At 46.2% G+C, this 23,660-nt stretch overlaps 3 protein-coding genes across 3 annotated transcripts; all 3 read right to left on the bottom strand.

Moving 5' to 3' along the window:
* Nucleotides 1-665: 665 nt before the first annotated feature.
* LOC123816946 (C-C motif chemokine 5-like) lies at nucleotides 666-4,744 on the bottom strand. Its single transcript, XM_045836200.1, has 3 exons — nucleotides 4,594-4,744; nucleotides 1,307-1,418; nucleotides 666-932 (listed from the first exon to the last, which is right to left on the bottom strand). Exons 1-3 carry the CDS (start codon nucleotides 4,682-4,684, stop codon nucleotides 806-808), a joined length of 330 nt encoding a protein of 109 aa, XP_045692156.1. The 5' UTR covers nucleotides 4,685-4,744; the 3' UTR covers nucleotides 666-805.
* A 2,271-nt stretch (nucleotides 4,745-7,015) lies between these two features.
* Nucleotides 7,016-11,008, bottom strand: LOC123816943 (C-C motif chemokine 4-like). Its single transcript, XM_045836196.1, has 4 exons — nucleotides 10,850-11,008; nucleotides 8,260-8,304; nucleotides 7,694-7,805; nucleotides 7,016-7,315 (listed from the first exon to the last, which is right to left on the bottom strand). The coding sequence occupies exons 1-4, from the start codon at nucleotides 10,929-10,931 to the stop codon at nucleotides 7,189-7,191; spliced, it is 366 nt and encodes a 121-aa protein (XP_045692152.1). The 5' UTR covers nucleotides 10,932-11,008; the 3' UTR covers nucleotides 7,016-7,188.
* A 5,660-nt stretch (nucleotides 11,009-16,668) lies between these two features.
* Nucleotides 16,669-20,584, bottom strand: LOC123816945 (C-C motif chemokine 15-like). The gene is made up of 3 exons (XM_045836199.1): nucleotides 20,377-20,584; nucleotides 17,326-17,437; nucleotides 16,669-16,925 (listed from the first exon to the last, which is right to left on the bottom strand). Exons 1-3 carry the CDS (start codon nucleotides 20,480-20,482, stop codon nucleotides 16,805-16,807), a joined length of 339 nt encoding a protein of 112 aa, XP_045692155.1. The 5' UTR covers nucleotides 20,483-20,584; the 3' UTR covers nucleotides 16,669-16,804.
* Nucleotides 20,585-23,660: the final 3,076 nt, after the last annotated feature.

The following is a 23,660-nucleotide window of genomic DNA, read 5'->3' as shown; positions in this document are numbered from 1 at the left end:
CCGCATCCATACTGACAACCCTCCCTGTGATCTCCATTCTGTGATTTTCTTCCAGTTCCAGTTGTCTGCTTAGTTTGTTTGTGTTTTTTAGGTTTGGTGTTTTATCGTTGTAAGTTTGTTGTCATTTTACTGTTCATAGTTTTGATCTTCTTTTTTTGCTTAGGTAAGGCCCTTTAGCAGTTGATAGCATAAGGGTTTGGTCATGATGCACCCTTTTAACTTCACCTTATCTGGGAAGCCCTTCACCTGCCCTTGGGAAATGCAACTTTGACTGATGTTCTGTTTGCTTTCGATCAGGCCCCAGACTTTCTGAGATTCCCTGTTAACTTACCAATTTTTCTCTAGAGCAGATGCAAGTGGTTTATGTCCAGTAGAAGAGACAATCCAAAGGTTATAGTTATATTGCAATTTTGGATATTACTGTTTTTCTCGAAGTTTCAGAATGTCATTCCCAACTAGCAGTGCAGGGCTCTATTCGTCAGATGGTCTTAGAGTCAGTTTCATGGTTCCCTCATTAGTGGGTTCAGTACATTTGGGACACGTACTCCATCTGTACTCGAATGAGTCATGTTTCTACCTTCTGAAAAAGGACTCTATGATGTCTCACTTTCAAAAAACCACAAATCCAAAGTTCACCAATTCCTACATTTCTTATTCCTCTTCTAGTTCAAGTACAGTCAAATTGAACAGTTTTTATTGGTGCACAGTTTTTACAAAGAGAACAGAACATAATTGTTGCTTTTGACAAAAGAATTCAGGCCAAGAAACTCCAGAAAGTGTGAGAATGGAGGTGGGTGTGTGGTATCTATTGTAGCTTCTTCTCAACCAGCACATTTTTCTGTCTCTTGGCTGCATCCATGTCTTCCATACACCACTCCACTGCTTGAATCTGGGGACTAGCACAGAACTCATCCCCCTTGTTGGTTGTGAAGCTGAGGAGAAAGATTATACAGTGAGGAGGGTTCTGCATATAAGGATGGGGAGTCCCATCCTCCTGGCCCCTGGGGTTCTCCACTCAGCCTCCTTTCTCTGCTGCAGGCTCTCAGGGGATCTCCTCTGGGAGACCCTGCCCCTGACACCCCCTCAGTGACTCAGGGGAGCTTCCTGGGGCAGCCTTGCTACTGCGGTCCCTCCCTTCCCTCGCCTCCCTGTCTACTGAGAGCATGTGGTACCTGATGCTCTACCGGATCCTGATGAGGACACAGCGTTCCCCAAATTTGAAGCATCTAGAAGGTGAGGCTTTTCCTGACCACCCTCTGTCATAAGATCACCACCCCCAGACATGGTCCCTAAGCTTGGCACTTACAGGATAGCAGGCAGGAAGCACCCAACAATTCTTCGAACATAATCCTTCATGTGTTTGCATAGGAAAGATGGTGAGGTGTAGGACAAGCAGCAGTCCCCACAGCGGCGCACGGCTGCAGCAGGAGAAAGTGGATGAAAGGATGGAGCCCCTTTCTGAGGAAACTACATCTTTTCCCCTTTTTTCTCCAGAGTACAGGGGAGGGTGTGAAGGGGAAGAACTCAGAAGGAGTGATTTCCTCCACTGCAGCACCTGCTGGCATCTCCTTGCTCCCCCGCCCAGGGTTGAGCTGTGCACCCAGGCAGGGCCAGGACCACTCCTCCCAGAAGTGGAAGGTCTGATGCTGCAGGAGGCATCAGAGAGCGCCACCTCCCCAAGGTCAGCAGACTGCAGGACAGCCAGGTGGGAGAGAGCTCATGTATGGGGAGGGATCCAGAGTGCATTCTGGTCTCCCTTGGAGCTGTCCCCTCCCCCTTTCCCCATGTCCTGTAAACGAGGAGGACTGAAGCCACTGAGCACATCTTACCCACCAGCTACTTTTAGATACATGCCACCACGAAACATTTGCCTCCTTGGTCTATTATGGCTTGATCCCAGTCACATATGGCCAACCCGAATTCTATTAGAAAGAGACAGGAGGGAAGAGGAATCACTGGGAGGCAGCACTGTGTCAGTATCTCTGCCTGTGTCACCCCAGCCCAGCCCCCGGGTGGGGCGGCATTCCTGCTGGACACTGGGAGCCTGTGCAGGTTCTGGGCCTGCCTCCCGGCCAGTTGTCTCACGGGTGCCCTGAGATTTTTGAGGGAACTTCTGAAAATGTTTGAAACATGAAAATGTTCTATTGATGTCCTTATTTTATTGACTTTAAATACAAAAAGCAAATCACTAGTGCCACCTGGATAAATCAGTCACACAGCCACACCATGTGACATAGTCCACAATATGCTTTCTGGGCATTTTGGGACCCACTGGGCTCTGGAGACAGAAAGATATTTCATTACGCGATATGGTGGCACAGTGTCAGCCAAAGTGAAGTGAGGCTATTTATAGCCTTTGTCCCATTAGTATGAAGATTTGTTGTGTTTGCTGCAGAAATGTTACTGTTTGATTCAAGTATGCTTCCCAGAGTCTGCCAGGACTGTTAGGAATGTCCAGTTCTGAGTTAACTTTTAAAAACATTTTTATTTTTTGAACATGTGTTCAAATATACATAATATAAAATGTACAATTTTGACCCTGCTCTTCTGTCCTGGAGCTCTGACTCCGTACCCTACAGGGATGTAGACCCACCCAGTACATGCAGGGTGGGGCAGAAGTGGGTGTACAGGGGTTTGTGTAGAAAATAGTACAGTAATTAAGAAATAACAATAAAAGAATAAACTCTGTGTTTTGCACACTCACAACTGTGGACACACTCTCATCAACCCCGTAGTTATCAGGGGAATGAATGGCAAAGAGACCTGGGGGGGACTGTGAGGGGCTCGCCCATCAGATAGGACAAGGAGGAAATGCCAGCAAAGCCAGAAGAACAGTCAGGATTCTTTCAGGCTCAGAGGAAGAACAGAAGCTGTGTACTGTAGACCAGAGTCACCAAATGTTAACCGTTTCCCAATGCACAGTTTGGGAGCATGAAGGACATTCCCATATTGTACAGCTCTAACCACAGACTGTCCACGGGGCTTCATGCATCTTGTAAAATTGCACCTCTGACCCAAGTAGACAGTGACCCCCCACCCCCTGTCGCCCAGCCCCTGGCCACCACCATTCTACTTTCTGTCTCTCTGACTCGGCTGTTTTCAGTGCCTCCTGTCAGCGGAACCAGACAGTGTTCACCCTTCGTTACTGGCTCATCTCACTGATCAAAACGTCGGGTGCAGACCTGTGCTCACTGTTCCTCCGTGTGGGAACATGTGTCCCAGTTTCCGTCCTTTTCGGGTGAATAATATTCTACTGTGTGTACAACATATTCCCCACTTTGAATCCATTCATCTGTGCATGGATACTTGGGGTGCTTCCCCTGGTGTGTTAGAAATGATGGAGCTGTTAGCATGGGTGTGCAGGCATCTGCTAGGTACCTGCTTCCCATTTTTTTGGGCGTGCATCCCGAAGTGGAGTTGCCGGTGATACTGTGTCACCATTTTGAACCTGAAAGACTCTGCATTCCAAAGAGCGCCTAGCGCCTGTGTTCTGGGAAGGGATTGCAGGGCTCCACTATGCTAGTTAGGCAAATGCACTGAACTGTTGGCTCATTTCTTATGCAGTTACATACGAATTACGTTTAATGAAGCACATCTGTTCCCTGCAGTGTGCTTGATATGCTGCATGTGGGGCTGGCTAAATAAAGTCTTAAATGGACTTGTTAACTTTTCATAACAGCTTCTTAGCTCAATCATACCCTAACCCCACCACTCACTGGCTGTAGGATCTGAGCAAGTTATCTAAGGCCTCTGTGCCTCAGGTTCCCATGTGTAATTTGAGACTAATAATAATAATATGCAAAACCACCCTGGAAGGTGTAGCTCAGAGGATTGAGCATGGGCCTGTGACCCAAAGGGTCACTGGTTCAATTCCCACCCAGGGCACATGCGTGGGTTGCCTGCCAGGTCCCAGGTACGGGGCGCATGACCGGCTACTGCACATGACGTTTCTCACCCTCTGTTTCTCCTTCGCTTCCTCTCTTTCTAAAAGTAAACCAAATCTTAAAAAAACAATAATACTCAAAACCATGGTAGTTGCTGTAGTAACCATGGTAGTAAACCCTATTCCACAGGGTTGTTAGGAGGACTCAGTGTATTAACATCTATAAGACAATTAGAGTAGGTTCTGCTGGGACAGGGCAGATTGTACAAGGCAGTGTTACATACTCATTTGTTAGTAAGTCAGTAGAATGATTAGGTGCACTGGGTGACTCACTGGCCCGGATTGTCCCATCTCCTCTTTACTGATAGTTGTGCACTGCATGGGGTACCCTAGTTCAACATTGGAGGTGACTGGGCTTTTTTCCCCAAGTTCACCGTTTGCTACAGTTGTTTTGCTCAAGCACATAATGGTCCCATATCAGCTAAGAGAAGGTGTGAGATAATTCTGGCCATGAAAAAGGAAGAGAATAGTTTCCAAAATCGTCTGTGCACACTTTTTCCTCGTGGACCAGAGGAAACAGGGAAAGATCCATACCCTCCTACTGCTGCTTTTAAGCAAGTGCCAAATTCACCTCCAGGACCTCTGTGTGGGCTCCCTGGACTTCAGGTTACCACCAAACTGGCCACCAGTGTGAAGGCTCATTGACTCACCAGGGGCAGAAGATCGAAAAGATGCCTGGGCCGGGGGTCCAAGGGCAGTAGCAAGGATGAGGAAGAGGAGGGCACCTTTGGAGATCTTCATCTTCCAGGTGTGCGGGCAGAGCGGGCCTGAGTGCTCCCGGGCTCTCTGCTCCTGACTCCCTGGGACCCCAGCCCTGCCCTTGAGTTTATGAGAAGAAGAGAATCAGGAAGTCACAGGGCAGACATCAACAGAATGCCCTTTGGCTACACAGTTGGCAACATGATATTTCTAAGATCAGAACAACTGCTGGAATGCAACAGGAAGTTGACAGAAACGATAACTTGGAGTTATCTCAGCTGCCCAATGGATGTAGGCAGAAGTGGCAAAAATATTAGCCAAGGCAGGGGTCAGGGGACCCTGTGGCAGCAGCTCTCCCATCCTCTGAGGGTCGTGGAGGTCCTACAGGGAGAAGTGCAGGTGGACCAGAGAGCTCTCTGGGGAACTGTTCTTCCCCTTGTAAAGCAGCTCCCTGCTTCTTCTTGCTCTCTGGGTGTAAATGTCATGTCTGCAAGCGCCAGGTTGCCATGCTTACTTTTCCCCAAATGAATCCTTCTTGTGGAGGGAATACCTAGTCTAGTTTCTGTTTGATAGATAATAGTGACCATATTTTATTGATTTAAGTTTTTAAATCTCAATTGATCATATGTTTATTGACTTGAGAGAGAGAGAGAAACACTGATGTGATTGCCTGCATTCCTGTCCCAGTCGGGGAAAGACCGCGCAGCCTTTTGACGTGTGGGCGGCTCTCCCACCATCTGAGCCCTGGAGCCAGGGCTGAGCTCACTTTGTCTTTTAATGACGGGCATGTGTGTGCTCTCGTTCTGAATTTTGTTCCTGTTCCAAGTTATGTAGTTTTTACTCGTTTGGACTTTATACACATATTAGCAAATGTTTCTAGTTTCATCTCCCAGTGTCCATAGCATTTACATGTTTTCTCTTAGTGTTTCTTTTGTTAGGTCATTGGTAAAGAGGTGTAGCCTATAGCAATTACTCAAACTCAGGGCAGGGTCCGTGAACATTATTGTTCAAATAACATCTGATTCACATCTCCCAGCAAGTCGAAATTGCCAGTTTACTTCCCACAGAGACTTCTCGAAACATCAATATGATTTGTATGAAACAGGCTATATATGAAAACTCTCTATATTTAAAACTCTATACATAAAAAGTACCACATTTTGTAGTAACCTGAAGTCCAGAGAGGAGACACAGAGGGCCTGGAGGTGAATTTGGCACTTGGTTAAAAGCAGCAGCAGGAGGGTGTGGACCTTTCCCTGTGGCCTCTGGTCCCTAGGAAAAGTGTGCACAGATGACTTGGGAAACAATTCTCTTCCCTTTTCATGGCCAGCAGACGGAGTCATGAACTCACACTTGAAATGCAATTCAAGCTGCTAGACAGTGACCACTTCTTTCCTTCATTCTCCTGCCCTGATTCCCCAAAATGCTGACCTTAACTTTGACCTCCATGTATCAAAACTTTCTGGCTCTTGCTCTTTAACTCATTGGTTCACTTTATTATTTTCTTAAGTATATTTTGTTGATTATGCTATTACAGTTGTCCCATTTTTTCTTTCCTTTATCCTCATCTGCCCTGCACCCCCCACCCACTAGCATCTCCTCCGTCCCCTGCCTTAGTTCATGTTCATGGGTCGTACACAGAAGTTCTGGGGCTTCTCCATTTCCTATACCATTCGTAACCTTGCCGCGTGTATTTTGTACCTGCCATGCACGCTTCTTATTCCCTGGACCTTTTCCCCACGTTCTTCCTACTCTCCCTCCACTCCCAGAACCCTCCATGTGATCTCCATTCTGTGATTTTCTTCGTGTTCTAGTTGTCTGCTTAGTTTGTTTTTTAGGTTTGGTGATTTCTACTTCTAAGTTTGTTGTCATTTTACTGTTCATAGTTTTGATCTTCTTGTTTTGTTTAGGTAACTCCCTTTAACAGTTTATAGCAGAAAGTCTTGTTGATGATGAACTCCTTTAACTTCGCCTTATCTGGGGCGCACTTTACCTGCCCTTGGGAAACGCACGTTTGATTGATGTTCTGTTTACTCCGGATCAGGCCCCAGACTTTGGGAGATTCCCTGTTAACTTACAAATTTTTTCTAGAGCACATGGAAGTGGTTTTTGTCCAGTAGAAAAGACAATCCGAAAAGTTACAGTTATATTGCAATATTTGATAGTTGAAACTTGAAGTTTCAGAATGCCACCCCCAGCTGTGTGAATCCTTATTCCTCAGATGGTCTTAGAGTCAGTTGCATGGTTCCCTCATTAGTGGGTTCAGTACATCTGTGACACATGCTCCCTCTGCATTTGAATGAGTCATGTTTTTCCCTTCTTAAAAGTGACTCTATGATGTCTCATTTAAAAAGAAACACACAAATCCAAAGCTCAGCAATTCCTATGTTTGTTTTTCCTCACACAGTTCAAGTAAAGGAAATTGGATACTTTTTAATGGTGCACAGTTTTTACAACCAGAACAGAACATGATTGTTGTTTTTGACAAGAGAATTCAGGCCAAGAAACTCCCAGAAGGTGAGAGAGTGGACGTGGCTGCGTGGCATCTAGTGTAGCTCCTCCTCAGCCAGCCGTTTTCCCAGTGTATTTTCTGGGTGCACCTTCATCATGCATTCCTGAACTCTCTCATTGATGGGGTTGGTACAGACCTTTTGCCCGCTCTTGGTTAAGAAGCTGAGGAGCAAGGCAGAGAACAATTATACAGCGAGGAGGGTTCTGCACATAAGGATGGGGAGCCCCATTTCCTGGCCCCTGGGGTTCCCCACTCAGCCCCACTGTTCCTCCCTTCTCTGCTGCAGGGTCTCAGGGGGTCTCCTCTGGGAGATCCTGCCTCTGACACCCCCCTCAGTGACTCAGGGGGCCTTCCTGGGGCAGCCTTGCTCCTGCTCTCCCCTCCCGTCCCTGGCCTCCCTCTTCCCTGGGGGCACCTCGTGTCTGATGCTCTGTGGCATTCTAACGAGGCCACACGCATCCGGAGGGGGAGAATTTTCTGCACCTCCCTCTGTCATCCCATCACCACCCCAAGACATGGCCCATAAGCTTGGCACTTACATTACAGCAGGCTGGGAGCACGCACTGCTTGTTTCATAAAAACTCTCCATGAATACACATCGGATATTTCGGGGGGTGTAGGAGTGGCAGCAGTCAGTGGGACGGTGCACGCCTGTAGCAGGGGAAAAGTCCACATAAGGATGGACCCTCTTTCTGAGAACAACTATATCCTTTCCCTTTTTTCTCCAGAGTACAGGGGAGGGTGTGAAGGGGAAGAATTATAAAGGGGTGATTTCCTCCTCTGCAGCACCTGCTGGCATCTCCTTGCTCCCCTGCCCGGGGTTGAGCTGTGCACCCAGGCAGGGCCAGGACCACTCCTCCCAGAAGTGGAAGGTCTGATGCTGCAGGAGGCATCAGAGAGCGCCACCTCCCCAAGGTCAGCAGACTGCAGGACAGCCAGGTGGGAGAGAGCTCAGGTATGGGGAGGGACCCACAGTGCACCCTGGTCTGCCCTGTAAATGTCCCTTCCCCCTTTCCCCATGTCCCGTAAACGAGGAGGAGTAAAGGCAGTGAGCACATCTGACTCACAAGCTACCTTTAAATACATAACATAATGATATATTTACCTCCATGCCCGATTAGGGGGTGATCAGGTTTGCCCATCATGATACCTATTGGGAGAGAGAGACAGGAGGGAAGAGGAATCACTGGGAGGCAGCGCTGTGTCAGCATCTCTGCCTGTGTCACCCCAGCCCAGCCCCCGGGTGGGGCGGCATTGCTGCTGGACACGGGGTGCCTGTGCGGGTTCTGGCCCTGCCTCCCGGCCAGTTGTCTCACGGGTGCCCTGAGATTTTTCAGGGAACTTCTGAAAATGTTTGAGACATGAAAAGTTGTATTGACTTCCTTTTTTTCCTATTGACTTTAAATACAAAAGCAAACTGCAGATGCCACCTGGATAAATCAGTCGCACAGACACACCATGTGACATAGTCCACAACATGCTTTCTGCACATTTCTGGGACCCACTGTGCTCTGGAGACAGAAAGATGTTTCGTTAAGTGATTTGGTGGCACAGTGTCACCCAAAGTGAAGTGGGGCTATTTATAGCCTTTGTCCCATTAGTATGAAGATTTGTTGTGTTTGCTGCAGAAATGTTACTGTTTGATTCAAGTATGCTTCCCAGAGTCTGCCAGGACTGTTAGGAATGTCCAGTTCAGTGTTACTTTTAAAAATATTTTTATTTTTTGAACATGTGTTCAAATATACATAATATAAAATGTACAACTTTGACCCTGCTTTTCTGTCCTGGAGCTCTGACTCCGTGCCCTACAGGGATCTAGACCCACCCAGTACATGCAGGGTGGGGCACAAGAGGGTGTACAGGGGTTTGTGTGGAAAATAGTACAGTAATTAAGAAACAACAATACAAGAATAAACTCTGTGTTTCGCGCACTCACAACTGTGCACACACTCTCCTCACCCCCCGCAGTTATCAGGGGAATGAATGGCAAAGAGACCTGGGGGGGACTCTGAGGGGCTTGCCCATCAGATAGGACAAGGGGGAAATGCCAGCAAAGCCAGAAGAACAGTCAGGATTCTTTCAGGCTCAGAGGAAGAACAGAAGCTGTGTACTGTAGACCAGGGTGATCAAACGTTAACCATTTCCCAACGCACAGTTTGGGAGCATGAAGGACATTCCCATATTGTACAGCTCTAACCACAGACTGTCCACGGGGCTTTATGCATCTTGTAAAATTGCACCTCTGACCCAACTAGACGGTGACTCCCCACCCCCCATTCCTCAGTCCCTGTGCTCACTGTTCCTCCATGTGGTAGCATGTGTCCCAATTTCTATCCTTTCGGCTGAATAATATTCTACTGTGTGTACAACATATTCCCCACTTTGAATCCATTCATCTGTGCATGGATACTTGGGGTGCTTCCCCCCGGAATGTGTTAGGAATGATGGAGCTGTTAGCATGGGTGTGCAGGCATCTGCCAGGTACCTGCTTCCCATTTTTTTGGGCGTGCATCCCGAAGTGGAGTTGCCGGTGATACTGTGTCACCATTTTGAACCTGAAAGACTCGGCATTCCAAAGAGCGCCTAGCCCCCGTGTTCTGGGAAGGGATTGCAGGGCTCCACTATGCTAGTTAGGCAAATGCACTGAACTGTTGGCTCATTTCTTATGCAGTTACATATGAGTTATATTATAGAAGCACATCTGTTCCCTCCAGTGTGCTTGATATGCTGCATGTGGGGCTGGCTAAATAAAGTCTTAAATGGACTTGTTAACTTTTCATAACAGCTTCTTAGCTCAATCATATCCTAACCCCACCACTCACTGGCTGTAGGATCAGAGCAAGTTATCTAAGGCCTCTGTGCCTCAGGTTCTCATGTGTAAATTGAGACTGATAATAATAATATGCCTGACCGCCCTGGCAGGTGTAGCTCAGTGCATTAAGCTTGGACCATCGAACCAGAGGGCCGCTGCTTCAATTCCCAGTCAGGGCACATTCGTCAGTTGTGGGCCAGGTCCCTAGTAGCAGGCACATGACCGGCTACTGCACATGATGTTTGTCTCCCTCTCTTTCTCCTTCCCTTCCTCTCTTTCTAAAAGTAAACCAAATCTTTAAAAAACAATAATACTCAAAACCATGGCAGTTGCTGGTACTGTACTCCACAGGGTAGTTAGGAGGACTCAGTGTATTAACACCTATAAGACAATAGAGTAGGTTCTGCTGGGACAGGGCAGATTGTACAAGGCAGTGTTAGATACTCATTTGTTAGTAAGTCAGTGGAATGGTTAGGGAGACTTGGGTGAGTCACGATCCCGGGGTGTCCCATCTCCTCTTCAAACTGATAGTTGTGCACTGCATGGGGTACCCTAGTTCAACATTGGAGGTGACCAGGCTTCTTTTCCCAAGTTCACCATTTGCTACAACTCTTTTGCTCAAGCACGTAATGGTCCCATACCAGCTAAGAGTAGGTATCATGTAATTCTGGCCATGAAAAGGGAAGAGAATTGTTTCCCAAGTCATCTGTGCACACTTTTCCCAGGGACCAAAGGCCACAGGGGAAGGTCCACACCCTCCTGCTGCTGCTTTTAAGCAAGTGCCAAATTCACCTCTAAGACCCTCTGTGTCTCCTCCCTGGACTTCAGGTTATCCAATGAGGTGGACCTCATTGTCCACCAGTGTGAAGGCTCAGTGACTCACCATGGGCCGGGGCTCCATTGGCCGGGGGTCTGAGGGCAGCAGCAAGGATGAGGAAGAAGAGGGCAGCTGCGGAGATCTTCATCTTCCAGCTGTGCGGGCAGAGCTGGCCTGAGTGCTCCCGGGCTCTCTGCTCCTGACTCCCTGGGACCCCAGCCCTGCCCTGGTGTTTATAAAGGGAGGAAAATCAGGAAGTCACAGGGCAGACGTCACTGGACTGCTCCTCTGCCATATATTTGGCAACTTGATTTTTTTAAGATCGAACACGTGTGGGAATGCAACAGGAAGTTGAAAGCAATGATGACTTGAGGTTTTCTCAGCTGGCCAATGGATGTAAACAGAAGTGTCAAAATTTCAGACAGAGGCCTCAGCCACGACAGGAGTAAGGGGACCCTGTGGCAGCAGCTCTCCCATCCTCTGAGGGTCGTGGAAGTGCTACAGGGAGAAGTGCAGGTGGACCAGAGAGCTCTCTGGGGAACTTGTTCTTCCCCTTGTCAAAGAGCTCCCTCCTTCTTCTTGCTCTCTGTGTGTAAATGTCATGTCTGCAAGCACCAGGTTGCCATGCTTACTTTTCCCCAAATGAATCCTTTTTGTGGAGGGAATACCTAGTCGACTTTTTGTTTATGGTAGGCAAGAGTGGCCATATTTAATTTAATTTTATTTATTTTTTAAAATCTCAATTGATCATATGTTTATTGGCTTGAAAGATGGAGAGAGAGTAAGACGAAGAAACATTGATGTGAGAGAGAAACTTCAATCAATTGCCTGCATTATGTATCTCAAGCAGAGATCAAACATGCAATCTTTTCTGTAATTTTTATTTTATTGTTGTTCCATTATAGTTGTCTGCCTTTCCCCCCACCACTCTCCACCCACCCCTGCTATCCCCACCTCCCTCACTTGCTTCCATCCCTCCTTGGTTTTGTCCATGTGTCCTTTATAGTTGTTCCTGAAAACCCTTTCCCCACTTTCCCCCCATTTTTCCCCCCCCACCTTCCCTCTGGTTATGGTCAGATTGTTCTTAATTTCAGTGTCTCTGGTTATATTTTACCTGCTTGTTTGTTTTTGTTGTGTAGGTTCCAGTTAATGGTGAGATCATATGTTCCTTAGCGCCTGGCTTATTTCACTTAGCATAATGCTCTCCAGCTCCATCCATGCTGTGGCAAAGGGTAGGAGCTCCTTCTTTCTTCCTGCTGCATAGCATTCCATTGTGTAAATGTACCACTGTTTTTTGATCCATACCATTTACTGATGGGCACTTAGGTTTCTTCCAGCACTTGGCTATTGTAAACTGTCCTGCTATAAACATTAGGGTGCATAGGCTCTTTTGGATTGGCGTTTCAGGGTTCTTAGAATATACTCCCAGCAGTGGAATTGCCAGGTCAAAAGGCAGATCCACTTTTAGTTTTCTGAGGAAACTCCATACTGTTTTCCACAGTGGCTGCCCCAGTCTGCACTCCCACCAACAGTGCACTAGGGTTCCCTTTTCTCCACATCCTCTCCAACACTTGTTTGTTGATTTGTTTATGATGGCCATTCTCAGCAGTGTGAAGTGGTATCTCACTGTGGTTTTAATTCTTGTCTCTCTGATGGCTAGTGACACTGAGCATCTTTTCCTGTATCTCTGGGCCCTCTGTATGTCCCTCTTGGAGTAGTGTCTGTTCAAGTCTTTTGACCATTTTTAATAGACAGACACACAATCTTTTGATATGTGGGACGGCTCTCCAACCAACTGAGCCCTGGGGCCAGGGCTGAGCTCATTTTGTTTTTTAACAATGGGCATGTATCTGAGCTTGTTCTGACTTTGGTTTCTCTTCCAATTATTATTGGTCTCATTACTTGAGATTTTATATTCAAATTAGTGAATGTTTCTGATTTCATCTCCCAGAGTTCTGTGGCATTTATATTTTTTCTCTTAGTGTTTCTTCTGTTAGGGCATTCATAAAGAGCTACAGCCTGCAGCAATTACTCAAACACTAGGCAAGGTCCATGAATGTTACTGTTCAAATAACATCAGATTCACATCTCCTAGCAAGTGAAAATTTCCAGTTTAAGGACTGACTGTATTTCCAAAACATATTTCTTGAAACATCAATATAATTTGTATAAAACAGGCTGTATACACAAACTCACTAGCATTTACTTAGCAGCAGATGAGGCCGTGAACTCACACTTGAAATGTGACAAAGGCTTCAAGGTGATGATCCATGACACCCTCCTTCCTGCATCCTCCCACCCTGATTCCCCAAAATGCTGATCTTAACTTTGACCTCCATGTGTCAAAAGTTTCCAGCTCTTGCTCTTGATGTCACTGGGTTACTTTGTTATTTTCTTAAGTATATTTTGTTGATTATGCTATTACAGTTGTCCCACTTTTTCTCCCCTTTATCCCCCTCTGAGCTGCATCCACCTCCCGTCAACATCCCTGCCGCCTTAGTTCATGTCCATGAGTTGTACATGTAAGTTCTTTGGCTTCTCCATTTTCTAGACTTTTCTTTTTTTAAAATATATTTTATTGATTATGCTATACAGCTGTCCCATTGCCCCCCTTCACTCCCTTCCCCCCGCACACTCCCCCACCCACATTCCTCCACTTTAGTTCATGTCCATGTGTCATAAGTTCTTTAGCTTCTACATTTCCCATACTATTCTTGCCTTCCCCCTGTCTATTTTCTACCTACCATCTATGCTACTTATTCTCTGTACCTTTTCCCCCTCTCTCCTCCTCCCACTCCCCTGTTGCTAACCCTCCATGTGATCTCCATTTCTGTGGTTCTGTTCCTGTTCTAGTTGTTTGTTTAGTTTGCTTTTGTTTTAGGTATAGTTGTTAATAACTTTGAGTTTGCTGTCTTTTTACTGTTCATATTTTTTATCTTCTTTTTCTTAGATAAGTCCCTTTAATATTTCATATAATAAGGGCTTGGTGATGATGAACTCCTTTAACTTGACCTTATCTGAGAAGCACTTTATGTGCCTATTCATTCTAAATGAAAGCTTTGCTGGATAGAGCAATCTTGGATGTAGGTCCTGGCCTTTCATGACTTGGAACACGTCTTTCCAGCCCCTTCTTGCCTGCAAGGTCTCATTTGAGAAATCAGCTGACAGTCTGATGGGAACTCCTGTGTAGGTTACAGTCTCCTTATCTCTTGCTGCTTCTAGGATCCTCTCCTTCATTCTTACCTTGGGTAATGTAATTATGATGTGCCTGGGTGTGTTCCTCCTTGGGTCCAACTTCTTTGGGACTCTCTGAGCTTCCTGGACTTCCTGGAAGTCTATTTCCTTTGCCAGAATGGGGAAGTTCTCCTTTATTATTTGTTCAAATAAGTTTTCCATTTGTTGCTCTTGCTCTTCTCCTTCTGGTACCCCTATAATTCGATTGTTGGAACATTTCAAGATGTCTTGGAAGTTCTGAAGCCTCTCCTCATTTTTTTGAATTCTTGTTTCTCCAGTCTTTTCTGTTTGGTTGTTTTTTCCTTCCTTCTGGTCCACTTCATTGATTTCAGACCCAGTTTTCATCCCATCACTATTGGTTCCCTGTGTTTTTTCTTCATTTCAGTTAGTGTAGCCTTCATTTTTTCATCTAATTTGTGACCAAACTCAACCAATTCTCTGAGCATCCTGAACAGCAGTGCTTTGAACTGTGCATCTGATAGGTTGGCTATCTCTTGGTTGCTTAAAAGTATTGGCTCTGGAGCTTTGATTTGTTCTTTTGTTTGAGCCATTTTTTGGGAGGAGGGTCTGCTCATGCCTCTTATGTAGTAAGGAGTGGAGCATTAGGTGTTCACCCAGCAGGGCCACTGAGTTGCTGGGTTGTGACGCTGTATGTGGGGGTGGGGTCAGAGAGGGAACAATGGCACTTTCTCTATTCTCTGTCAGATTTCAGTCCCCTCTGCCACTTCCCACAAGCAAACTGGGCCTTTCTGGTGCTGGTTCCTGGGTGGGTGAGCTTGTGTACATTCTAAGACCCTGTGGGCCTCTCCAATGAACTCTCCTGTGAGGCTGGGAGTCTCCTCCAGCACCTCAACCTTCACAGGTGTTTTCAATCAGTGCTTTTAGGCTTTATTTCAAGGTCTGGGGCCCTGGGTTGCATGATCTGTCCCTCTGCCAATTTTCACCTGGTTCATCTGTACGAATGTGTGACTGCGGACAGCCAGGTGCCTTGCACACCTCACTGGGTCTGCTTGTTGCCTCCCCGCACCCATGCCCGGGGTCTGCCACCAGGGTCTCCTAGCCGCCGCCTGCACCCTGCATGCCCGTGTCTGCCGGCCACCATTTTTCCTGCTGTGACCCCTCTCTGCCAGGAGCAGACTCTGCCCCTCTTACTGGTCTGAATGAATGGTTGTTGGACTTCTATACAGTTCAATTTTCTGTCTGTTCTGGTTGTTTTTTTGTTTCTAAATTTTTCTTGTCCTTAATTTTGGTTGTGCGAGGAGGCAGTGTGTCCACCTACACCTCCATCTTAGCCAAAAGTCTCTACACTTTTCTTGACCTCCCCCTGTCTATTTTGTACCTACTGTTTAGGCTTCTTATTCCTTGTACCCTTTCCCCCATTCTTCCCCTCTGACTCGCCACTGATAGCCCTCCATGGGATCTCCATTTCTGTGATATTCTTCCTGTTCTAGTTGTTTGCTTAGTTTCTTTTTGCTTTTTAGTTTCAGTATTTGATTGTTGTGAGTTTGTTTTTATTTCACTGTTCATAGTTTGATCTTCTTTGTGGGAAGAACTCTGTCCAGCAACATGTTCCTCCCATCCACTGCAGATGAGAAATAAGTCATATCTGACACAATTTTGCTATTCCAGTGGGAAAGAGGGTAGCAATTCCCTCTAGTGGTGAAAGCCCCAAGCCCTTCTCTCAAGTGGCTTTTAGTGGGAATGGGATGTGTAGGTGTGTGCATGGAGAGTTCATCAATCATTGTCAAAAGGCTATAGTCATACAGAAACAGGTGTTACCTATAGCTAACAATTGAAGGAACACAGAGACCTGTCACAGGTCAGGGTCTGTTGGTCACAGTGACACCAGAGGGTCTTTAGGATGTGTTTCATGATATAAGGAGTTTACTTCTTATGCCTTGAACTTAAACATCTGGTTTGTCACCAGGGCCATACAAAATAAAGCACAGCCAGCTTCAAAGGATACAAGGTATTTATCAGGCTTGGTTCCTATGGGAATCCTCAGAGTTAGAGTCTGGTCATGCTGGCCACCTGCATTTCTACCTGGTTTCCCAGGGGGACTTACTAGTTCCTTTCAGGGCTTGTTGTCTCAAGGCCACAGTCTCAGAAACCACAGAGAGCAGTCTCCAACACTTATTCTTAAGTAAGTTTCTTTAATAGTTCATAGAATAAGGGCTTGGTGATGACGAACTCCTTTCAATTAACCTTATCTGGGAAGCACTTTACCTGCCCTTGGGAAATGCACCTTTGATTGATGTTCTGTTTGCTCTTGATCAGGCCCCAGACTTTTTGAGATTCCCTCTTAACTTACAAATTTTGGTCAAGCACAGAGGCAAGTGCTTTTGTCCAGCAGGAAAGACAATCCAAAAATACAGCTATATGGCCATATTGGATATTAGTCAGTTTTTAACTAAGTTTCAGAATGCCACCCCAGCTAACTGTGTAAAGCTCTATTCCTCAGATGGTCTTAGAATCAGTTTTATGGTTCCCTCATTAGTGGGTTCAGTACATCTGTGATACATACTCCATCTGTACTTGAATGAGTCATGTTTTTACTTTCTTAAAAAGGACTCTATGATATCTCCTTTTGAAAAACACACACATCCAAAGCTCAGCCATTCCTACATTTGCTTTTCCTCTTCCAGTTCAAGTACAGTCAAATTGGATACTTTTTATTGGTGCACAGCTTTTACACAGAACAGACCAGTACCTGTTGCTTTAGACAAAAGAATTCAGGCCAAGAATCTCCCAGAAGGTGATAAAGTAGAGGTGGGCACATTGTGTCTACTATTCATTCTTCTCAACCAACGGTTTTCCAGTATTGGCCAAGGCCAACTTCTTCATGCATTCCTGAACTCCATTAGCACTGGGGTGGAAACAGACCTTCTGACCCCCCTTGGTTTTGAAGCTGGGGAGCCAGGGAGAGAAAGATTATACAGTGAGGAGGGTTCTGCACATAAGGATGGGGAGCCCCATCCTCGCAGCCCCTGGGCTTCCCCACTCAGCCCATCCTTTTCCTCCCTTCTCTTCTGCAGGGTCTCAGGTGGTATCCTCTGGGAGACCCTGCTTCTGACACCCCCTCAGTGACTCAGGGGGGTGTCCCGGGCAACCTTGCTCCTGCACTACCCACTGCTCCCTAGCCTCCCTCTTCACTGGGAGCATGTGGTATCTGATGCTCTGGGGATTCTTAGTGACAACATAAGCCTCCAGCAACATCACAGCATCTAGACGGTGAGACTTTTTCCGACCTCCCTGTGTCATCAGTAGATCTCCTACCCAAAGACATGGCTGGTAGGCTTGGCACTTACATGACACCAGGCTGGGAGCACCCACTGGTTGTTAGATAATAATCCTTCATGAATATGCATCGGATATCTCGTGCAGTGTAGGACAAGCAGCAGTCACCTGGGCGGTGCACACCTGTAGCAGGAGAAAGGTCCATGTAAGGACAGAACCCCTTTCTCAGGAAACTACATCCTTTCCCCTTTTTCTCCAGAGACAGGGGAGGGTGTGAAGGGGAAGAACTACAAAGTATGATTTCCTCCTCTGCAGCACCTGCTGTCATCTCCTTGCTCCCCCACCCAGAGTTGAGTGTGCACCCAGGCAGGGCTAGGACCACTCCTCCCAGAAGTGGAAGGTCTGATGCTGCAGGAGGCATCAGAGAGCACCACCTCCCCAAGGTCAGCAGACTGCAGGACAGCCAGGTGGGAGAGAGGTCGTGTATGGGGAGGGACCCACAGTGCACCATGGTCTCCCTTGGAGATCTTCTTCCCCCATCCCCATGTCTTGTAAAGGAGGAGGACTGAAGCCACTGAGCACATCTGTACCCACCAGCTGCTTTTACATGCATGCCACCACGAAACATTAGCTCTTTGGTCTATTAAGGATTGGTCCCAGTCATGTATGGCCAACCCGAGTTGTAGTGGGAGAAAGAGACAGGAGGGAAGAGGAATCACTGGGAGGCAGCACTGTGTCGGTCTCTGCCTGTGTCACCCCAGCCCAGCCCCCGGGTGGGGCGGCATTGCTGCTGGACACGGGGTGCCTGTGCGGGTTCTGGGCCTGCCTTCCGGCCAGTTGTCTCACTGGCACCCTGAGATGTTTGAGGAAACTTCTGAAAATGAGACATGAAAATGTTCTATTGACTTCCTTTTTTTCCTATTGACTTTAAGTACAAAAGCAAACTGCAGATGCCACCTGGATAAATCAGTCACACAGTCACACCATGTGACATAGTCCACAACATGCTTTCTGCACATTTCTGGGACCCACAGGGCTCCGGAAACAGAAAGATGTTTCATTAAAGGATTTGGTGGCACAGTGTCACCCAAAGTGAGGTGAGGCTATTTATAGTCTTTGTCTCATTAGTGTAAATATATGTGTGTGTTTCCTGCAGAAATGTTACTGTTTGATTCAAGTATGCTTCCCAGAGTCTGCCAGGACTATTGGGAATCTCCAGTTACGTGTTAACTTTGAAAAATATTTTTATTTTTTGAACATGTGTTAAAATATACATAATATAAAATGTACAATTTTGACCTTTCTTTTCTGTCTTGGAGCTCTGACTCTGTGCCCTACAGGGATCTAGACCCACCCAGTACATGCAGGGTGGGGCAGAAGTGGGTGTACAGGGGTTTGTGTGGAAAATACTAGAATAATTAAGAAACAACAATACAAGAATAAGTCTGTGTTTCGCACACTCACAACTGTGAAGACACTTTCATCACCCCCTGTAGTTATCAGGGGAATGAATGGCAAAGAGTTCTGGGGGGGACTGTGAGGGGCTCGCCCATCAGATAGCACAAGGGGGAAATGCCAGCAAAGCCATAAACACAGTCAGGATTCTTTCAGGCTCAGAGGAAGAACAGAAGCTGTGTACTGTAGACCAGAGTCACCAAATGTTAACCGTTTCCCAATGCACAGTTTGGGAGCATGAAGGACATTCGCATACTGTACAACTGTAACCACAGACTGTCCACGGGGCTTTATACATCTCGTAAAATTGCACCTCTGACCCAACTACACAGTGATCCCCCAATCCCTCCGTCCCCCAGCCCCCGGCCACCACCATTCTACTCTCTGTCTCTCTGACTCGGCTGTTTTCAGTGCCTCCTGTCAGTGGAATCAGACAGTGTTCACCCTTTGTTACTGGCTCATCTCACTGATCATAACGTCGAGTGCAGACCTGTGCTCACTGTTCCTCCATGTGGGAACATGTGTCCCAGTTTCTGTCCTTTTCGGGTAAATAATATTCTACTGTGTGTACAACATATTCCCCACTTTGAATCCATTCATCTGTGCATGGATACTTGGGGCGCTTCCCCCCATGGTGTGTTAGGAATGATGCAGCTGTTAGCATGGGCGTACCGGCAGCTCCATCATACCTGCTTCCACTTCTTTTGGGCGTGCATCCAGAAGTGGAGTTCCAGTGATATTGTATCATCTTTTTCAAACCTGAAAGACTCTGCATTTCAAAGTGCACCTAGCTCCCATGTTCTGGACAAGGGATTGCAGGCCTGCATTATGCTAGTTAGGCAAATGCACTGAATGTTGGCTCATTTCTTATGCAGTTACATATGAGTTATGTTCAATGAGGTACGTGCGTATCCTCCAGTGTGCTTGATATGCTGCATGTGGGGCTGGCAAAATACAGTCTTAAATGGACTTAACTTTGCATAACAGCTTCCTAGCTAGAGCATACCCTAACTCCACCACTCACTGGCTGTAGGATCTGAGCAAGTTATCTAAGGCCTCTGTGCCTCAGGTTCCCATGTGTAAAATGAGACTAATAATAATAATGGGCAAAACCATGGCAGTTGCTGGTAGTCTATTCCACAGGGTTGTTAGGAGGATTCAGTGCATTAATACGTATAAGAGAATTAGAGTAGTTTCTGCTTGTACAGGGCAGATTGTACAAGGCAGTGTTAGATACTCATTTGTTAGTAAGACAGTAGAATGGTTAGGGGGACTTGGGTGAGTCACTAGCCTGGCATGTCCCATCTCCTCTTCAAACTGATGATTGTGCAGTGCATGGGGTACCCTGGTTCAACACTGGAGGAAAATATGCTTCTTTTCCCAAGTTTACAATTTGCTACAACTCTTTTGCTCAAGCACATAATGGTCCCATACCAGCTAAGAGTAGGTATCATGTAATTCTGGCCATAAAAAGGGAAGAGAATTGTTTCCCAAGTCATCGGTGCACACTTTTCCCCAGGGACCAAAGTCCACAGGGAAAGGTCCACACCCTCCTGCTGCTGCTTTTAAGCAAGTGCCAAATTCACCTCCAAGTCCCTCTGTGTCTCCTCCCTGGACTTCAGGTTACCACCGAACTGGCCACCAGTGCGAAGGCTCACTGAACTTACCATGGTTCAGGGATAGGGATCCACCACCGGGGCCGGCTCCATGGGTCGACGGTCCAAGGGCAGCAGCAAGGATGAGGAAGAGGAGGCCAACTGCGGAGATCTTCATCTTCCAGGTGTGCGGGCAGAGCTGGCCTGAGTGCTCCTGGGCTCTCTTCTCCTGACTCCCTGGGATCCCAGCCCTGCCCTGTTGTTTATGAGAAGAGGAGAATCAGGAAGTCACAGGGCAGAGGTCAATAGATTCCCCTTTGGCTATACAGTTGGCAACACATTTCTTATAAGGGAACCAGTCTGGGAATGCAAGAGGAAGTTGAGGGCCACAATGACTTGGGGTTTTTCTCAGCTGGCCAGTGGATGTAGGCAGAAGTGTCAAAATTTCAGTCAGAGGGTCTCAGCCAGGACAGGGGTCGGGGGACCCTGTGGCATGAGCTCTCCCATCCTCTGAGGGTCGTGGAAGTGCTACAGGGAGAAGTGCAGGTGGACCAGAGAGCTCTCTGGGGAACTGTTCTTCCCCTTGTCAAAGAGCTCCCTCCTTCTTCTTGCTCTCTGTGTGTAAATGTCATGTCTGCAAGCGCCAGGTTGTGATGCTTACTTTTCCCCAAATGAATCCTTTTTGTGGAGGGAATACCTAGTCGACTTTTTGTTTATGGTAGGCAAGAGTGGCCATATTTTTTTTAATTTTATTTATTTTTTAAAATCTCAATTGATCATATGTTTATTGGCTTGAAAGATGGAGAGAGAGAGTGAGAGGAAGAAACATTGATGTGTGAGAGAAACTTCAATCAATTGCCTGCGTTATGTATCTCAAGCAGAGATCAAACACGCAATCTTTTCTGTAATTTTTATTTTATTGTTGTTCCATTATAGTTGTCTGCCTTTCCCCCCACCACTCTCCACCCACCCCTGCCATCCCCACCTCCCTCACTTGCTTCCATCCCTCCTTGGTTTTGTCCATGTGTCCTTTATAGTTGTTCCTGAAAACCCTTTCCCCACTTTCCCCCCATTTTTCCCCTCCCACCTTCCCTCTGGTTATGGTCAGATTGTTCTTAATTTCAGTGTCTCTGGTTATATTTTACCTGCTTGTTTGTTTTTGTTGTGTAGGTTCCAGTTAATGGTGAGATCATATGTTCCTTAGCGCCTGGCTTATTTCACTTAGCATAATGCTCTCCAGCTCCATCCATGCTGTGGCAAAGGGTAGGAGCTCCTTCTTTCTTCCTGCTGCATAGCATTCCATTGTGTAAATGTACCACTGTTTTTTGATCCATTCATTTACTGATGGGCACTTAGGTTTCTTCCAGCACTTGGCTATTGTAAACTGTCCTGCTATAAACATTAGGGTGCATAGGCTCTTTTGGATTGGCGTTTCAGGGTTCTTAGAATATACTCCCAGCAGTGGAATTGCCAGGTCAAAAGGCAGATCTACTTTTAGTTTTCTGAGGAAACTCCATACTGTTTTCCACAGTGGCTGCCCCAGTCTGCACTCCCACCAACAGTGCACTAGGGTTCCCTTTTCTCCACATCCTCTCCAACACTTGTTTGTTGATTTGTTTATGATGGCCATTCTCAGCAGTGTGAAGTGGTATCTCACTGTGGTTTTAATTCTTGTCTCTCTGATGGCTAGTGACACTGAGCATCTTTTCCTGTATCTCTGGGCCCTCTGTATGTCCCTCTTGGAGTAGTGTCTGTTCAAGTCTTTTGACCATTTTTAATAGACAGACACACAATCTTTTGATATGTGGGACGGCTCTCCAACCAACTGAGCCCTGGGGCCAGGGCTGAGCTCATTTTGTTTTTTAACAATGGGCATGTATCTGAGCTTGTTCTGACTTTGGTTTCTCTTCCAATTATTATTGGTCTCATTACTTGAGATTTTATATTCAAATTAGTGAATGTTTCTGATTTCATCTCCCAGAGTTCTGTGGCATTTATATTTTTTCTCTTAGTGTTTCTTCTGTTAGGGCATTCATAAAGAGCTACAGCCTGCAGCAATTACTCAAACACTAGGCAAGGTCCCATGAATGTTACTGTTCAAATAACATCAGATTCACATCTCCTAGCAAGTGAAAATTTCCAGTTTAAGGACTGACTGTATTTCCAAAACATATTTCTTGAAACATCAATATAATTTGTATAAAACAGGCTGTATACACAAACTCACTAGCATTTACTTAGCAGCAGATGAGGCCGTGAACTCACACTTGAAATGTGACAAAGGCTTCAAGGTGATGATCCATGACACCCTCCTTCCTGCATCCTCCCACCCTGATTCCCCAAAAATGCTGATCTTAACTTTGACCTCCATGTGTCAAAAGTTTCCAGCTCTTGCTCTTGATGTCACTGGGTTACTTTGTTATTTTCTTAAGTATATTTTGTTGATTATGCTATTACAGTTGTCCCACTTTTTCTCCCCTTTATCCCCCTCTGAGCTGCATCCACCTCCCGTCAACATCCCTGCCGCCTTAGTTCATGTCCATGAGTTGTACATGTAAGTTCTTTGGCTTCTCCATTTTCTAGACTTTTCTTTTTTTAAAATATATTTTATTGATTATGCTATACAGCTGTCCCATTGCCCCCCCCTTCACTCCCTTCCCCCGCACACTCCCCCCACCCACATTCCTCCACTTTAGTTCATGTCCATGTGTCATAAGTTCTTTAGCTTCTACATTTCCCATACTATTCTTGCCTTCCCCCTGTCTATTTTCTACCTACCATCTATGCTACTTATTCTTTGTACCAGCTCCCCCTCTCTCCTCCTCCCACTCCCCTGTTGCTAACCCTCCATGTGATCTCCATTTCTGTGGTTCTGTTCCTGTTCTAGTTGTTTGTTTAGTTTGCTTTTGTTTTAGGTATAGTTGTTAATAACTTTGAGTTTGCTGTCTTTTTTACTGTTCATATTTTTCTATCTTCTTTTTTCTTAGATAAGTCCCTTTAATATTTCATATAATAAGGGCTTTGGTGATGATGAACTCCTTTTAACTTGACCTTATCTGAGAAGCACTTTATGTGCCTATTCATTCTAAATGAAAGCTTTGCTGGATAGAGCAATCTTGGATGTAGGTCCTGGCCTTTCATGACTTGGAACACTTCTTTCCAGCCCCTTCTTGCCTGCAAGGTCTCATTTGAGAAATCAGCTGACAGTCTGATGGGAACTCCTGTGTAGGTTACAGCCTCCTTATCTCTTGCTGCTTCTAGGATTCTCTCCTTCATTCTTACCTTGGGTAATGTAATTATGATGTGCCTTGGTGTGTTCCTCCTTGGGTCCAACTTCTTTGGGACTCTCTGAGCTT

Source organism: Phyllostomus hastatus, unplaced genomic scaffold (assembly GCF_019186645.2).
Source record: "Phyllostomus hastatus isolate PE091 unplaced genomic scaffold, TTU_PhHast_1.1 phas_contig_210, whole genome shotgun sequence".
NCBI classification, from domain to species: Eukaryota; Metazoa; Chordata; class Mammalia; order Chiroptera; family Phyllostomidae; genus Phyllostomus; species Phyllostomus hastatus.
This window is presented reverse-complemented; position numbering and strand designations above follow the sequence as displayed.

Excerpts from the sequence above, each read along its gene's own strand:
- LOC123816946 (XM_045836200.1), bottom strand. The coding sequence starts at position 4,684 with ATGAAGATCTCCAAAGGTGCCCTCCTCTTCCTCATCCTTGCTACTGCC. Across the intron at positions 1,419-4,593 it reads TTTTCGATCTTCTGCCCCTG|CCGTGCGCCGCTGTGGGGAC; the intron begins GTGAGTCAATGA and ends CTCCTGCTGCAG. Across the intron at positions 933-1,306 it reads TGCTTCCTGCCTGCTATCCT|CTTCACAACCAACAAGGGGG; the intron begins GTAAGTGCCAAG and ends CTTTCTCCTCAG.
- LOC123816943 (XM_045836196.1), bottom strand. The coding sequence starts at position 10,931 with ATGAAGATCTCCGCAGCTGCCCTCTTCTTCCTCATCCTTGCTGCTGCC. Across the intron at positions 8,305-10,849 it reads CAATGGAGCCCCGGCCCATG|GTATCATGATGGGCAAACCT; the intron begins GTGAGTCACTGA and ends CTCTCCCAATAG. Across the intron at positions 7,316-7,693 it reads TGCTCCCAGCCTGCTGTAAT|CTTCTTAACCAAGAGCGGGC; the intron begins GTAAGTGCCAAG and ends CTTGCTCCTCAG.
- LOC123816945 (XM_045836199.1), bottom strand. The coding sequence starts at position 20,482 with ATGAAGATCTCCGCAGTTGGCCTCCTCTTCCTCATCCTTGCTGCTGCC. Across the intron at positions 17,438-20,376 it reads ATCCCTATCCCTGAACCATG|GTGTGCACCGCCCAGGTGAC; the intron begins GTAAGTTCAGTG and ends CTCCTGCTACAG. Across the intron at positions 16,926-17,325 it reads TGCTCCCAGCCTGGTGTCAT|CTTCAAAACCAAGGGGGGTC; the intron begins GTAAGTGCCAAG and ends CTGGCTCCCCAG.